Source organism: Teleopsis dalmanni, chromosome 2 (assembly GCF_002237135.1).
Source record: "Teleopsis dalmanni isolate 2A chromosome 2, ASM223713v2, whole genome shotgun sequence".
Classification (NCBI taxonomy): domain Eukaryota; kingdom Metazoa; phylum Arthropoda; class Insecta; order Diptera; family Diopsidae; genus Teleopsis; species Teleopsis dalmanni.
This window is the reverse complement of record NC_051847.1, coordinates 128,440,523-128,443,887: the sequence shown is the minus strand read 5'-3', so window position 1 is coordinate 128,443,887 and position 3,365 is coordinate 128,440,523. Positions and strand designations below refer to the sequence as shown.

Sequence of the window (3,365 nt, the reverse complement as noted above, 5' to 3'; positions counted from 1 at the left end):
TTAATTTTAACCAATAAACCAATAATCATTAATAATCATTAATTTATTCAAAAAGATACCGTTTAATGTGACGTTTCAAAAAGCGACAACTTTTATTCAAAGTACTCCATTGTTTCATGCAAAAGTAATTCACTCATTCTAACCCAATACTTCGTTGTCACTTTTTTGAAATGAATTATCTTTTGAGATGAAGTATCGAATCAGACTTTAGATTCAGTAAGCATTTTCCTATTGCAACTATCTCTCTATAGGCAATAATTTTGTACACTTTTATTTGCCTAAGTCAGCTAGGCAGGCAATCATCTTATAAATTCTGTAGGATTACTGCCGAAAAGATGTGCCTTATTCAATATTTTTTTTATTTTTTATCGCTAATACCATATTCAATTAAAAGGCTCTTATGAGTGGTTGTAGTTTTGGAAAATATTTTCTCTACATCTCCGTGAATTATGACTAGTTTATTACTAGTATAGAAAATGCAAAGATGCGTACGCTTTGGTCTGTAGTAAAATGAACTCCAAAATTTTTAATAGATATAGAAATTGTCTTCAACTTATCATACAATATATGTCAACACGTTGATTTTATCTCCTTTGTCTATAACAAGCATATATCAGATGATAAAAGTCTGTCATGCGATAACAAACTTTCCACTAATATCCTTAAAAGTAACAACTTCAATCTCATCTTTGTGGCCTAACGCATTAGTTATATATTATATGTGAAATATATTTGTTTGAAAAAGTCTTTACAAAACAGTAACCACTGCTTTATATTTAATTTAAAAAAATTTGATGTGTAAAATATTTTCATAAAGCACAAATATTATACTTCAATGTATTCGTTTATGTTATATATCGTTAACCTTTGTTTCATATTTTGAAGTTCCACAAAGGATTCAATCGTGTCATTTCGACATCAGTGTTTTAACATTTTGGTAAGTAATTCGAAATTCCCATAATATAATTACTCACTATTTATGGTCACTAGACGACTGCATAAATCCGCTGTACAAAAATGTTGCTACTAAAGGAACCTTACATGGATGAACCATTTATTTTCAAACCCCGCAAGGTGGATCCATATAAAGGCTTAACAAACCCAGAGAAGATTTTTGTCAAGGCAATGAAAGTTGAACCTGTTATGATTACCAGGAATTTGTTTGATGACAACAAGCTTTGCTTTCCTCGTCCACAGACCAATTTTACGGGGTATGGCATTGATCGCAGATGTAATCAGTTTTATAAAACAACTAATTCTGAATACGGCTTTCGTCCCCCTAACGATTACACCATTCCAAGACGTTTCTTCGGTAACAAACATGAACTTACTTCAACCCTTACCGACTTCTCTCCACATATGGGCCTACGTTATACTCTTAACCTGTTGAAAAAGCCAAACCGCTATATACGTTTGGCAACTAAGAAGCATTAAGTTTCCTTTAGTAAGCTTTTGAAATGCGTACTTTTGATACATTTATCCCATTCCAAAATTTTCCGTGAATGTATATTAGAAGATAGAAATATATTTTGTACAGAAATATTAAACTGTGACTTTTATCTGTCTTAACGATTCCATGAAGACGTTTCCAAAGTTACCAAAATTGAAGTAGCATATCAGAAAATGATATGAAATAATAATTATTCATCAGCGTAGGATATTTCATTGATCGGAAATGAAGATATAAATTCACATATATATTTGTTAACTTTATCTCAAATAAAATTACAAAGAGATGCACGATTCCGATATTTCGGATTCGCCAATTCCACAAAGGGTTTTAGTAAAGGCAAGTATTTTGAAGAATTTCTTTTACTGCGCTAGTTGTACTTGTCAATAGAACTTAGTTTTCGACAAATTTTAAAGCAGCGAATCACAAGTATTTGTAATATATTTAAGATTTATTAGTGAGTTTCTGCTTGGCGCTAGATTTAATAAGACTGCAATATTAGTAGCCTAGCACATGTCCTTATAGTTCATATAGACCAATATTCTAAAATTTTTAGAATGCCTACCTTGTTTTGATAATTCCGACTACAACATATGCCTTAGTAGTATGACTTTTAAATATTATATAGATGAGAAATTCAAGGGCAACTGCACTGCGCTTTAAGAAGATTAAAGTCAAGAATACGTTGTTATTACAGGATCAGTTTAGTCTGCTTCAGATTGGCTTCATATCTCAGACATCTAATATTGCAGGCAAACTAAATAGTATTGGATTATGCTTAATAGTGCATCATCCAATACGACATATGTACTCTGAAGCATTTAGTAGCTAAAAGCAATTCATTGTAATACTATTACGCTTTATTCGTTGTTTCTTCTCGTGACGAGTTCCAATACCCTAAAATGAAAAATGGAGACAATAAATAATGAAGAATGGGAATGAGTAATATCGTTTTTTGCACCATTATTACTCGTGGCTTTAAAAAATCGAATTTTCTTGCCTTTAAAATAAACTGGCAATTTAGTTTCAGCACCCCTTTCTTTTGTGGCAGGAACAGGATGTTGTGGTGTCTTAGATGGTATCATCGCATTACATAGTATCGATTGCGAGACCAAAATGCAAGAATCAGTGATGGATGACTGATTGCCATTCTTCAAATTGCTCTACAACTTCACTTATACTATGTTTTCACTTAGGCTAATCAATGTCTTTAAAATATTTTTATATCTATTTTGAATGGTTATTGGATGGATTTTGTGATGCATATCTCACTGCTTATAAATTCTATTTTTTATATTTCCTTTTTAGGATTTATTTTTGTTTAAACTTGATAAGGTCACAACTTTTAAAAAATATATGATGACCTTTATCAATATATATAATGGTCTGATCTAAAGCTTCAGTTAACTTTTCTCTGAATCGATTCTATCAGGAACTTAAACTCTCAAACTTTACACTTTTAAATATATTTTTCTGTATTTATATTAAATTTCTAGATCTTAAAAAAAGATATTAAATAAAATAAAGAGAAATAAATTTTTCGCCTTTTCATTGAGTGCAATAAATAATAATTAAAATCCTTTGCGCTAATTGCACTTTGGAGTGTCTGCCTGCAAAGAAGCAGGAAGGATGTGTATCGTGGAGTATGTGAAAGCATATAAATTTAACAAGCACTTATATATAAATTTTAAAAACATATAAAATACAATATGCACCTACATGTGTTATTATATGCTATTAAGATTTCTTTAGTAGAATTGCGTTGCATATAACAATAAAAGAACAAATTACACACATAGCACTGCAGAAGATTACAAAAAATATCTACGGAAGCCTTTCTTCATTACTCGCTACTGAAGCGGGGTTAATAATGCTGAAAAACGAAAAAAAAAACAAAGAGAAAAGAATGGAAGAA

The 3,365-nt window shown here is 30.6% G+C and overlaps 1 protein-coding gene across 1 annotated transcript; it reads left to right on the top strand.

The window, feature by feature from the left end:
* The first annotated feature begins 825 nt into the window (after nt 1–825).
* LOC119679006 lies at nt 826–1,547 on the top strand. The gene is made up of 2 exons (XM_038091144.1): nt 826–937; nt 991–1,547. Exon 2 carries the CDS (start codon nt 1,018–1,020, stop codon nt 1,432–1,434), a length of 417 nt encoding a protein of 138 aa, XP_037947072.1. The 5' UTR covers nt 826–937; nt 991–1,017; the 3' UTR covers nt 1,435–1,547.
* Nucleotides 1,548–3,365: the final 1,818 nt, after the last annotated feature.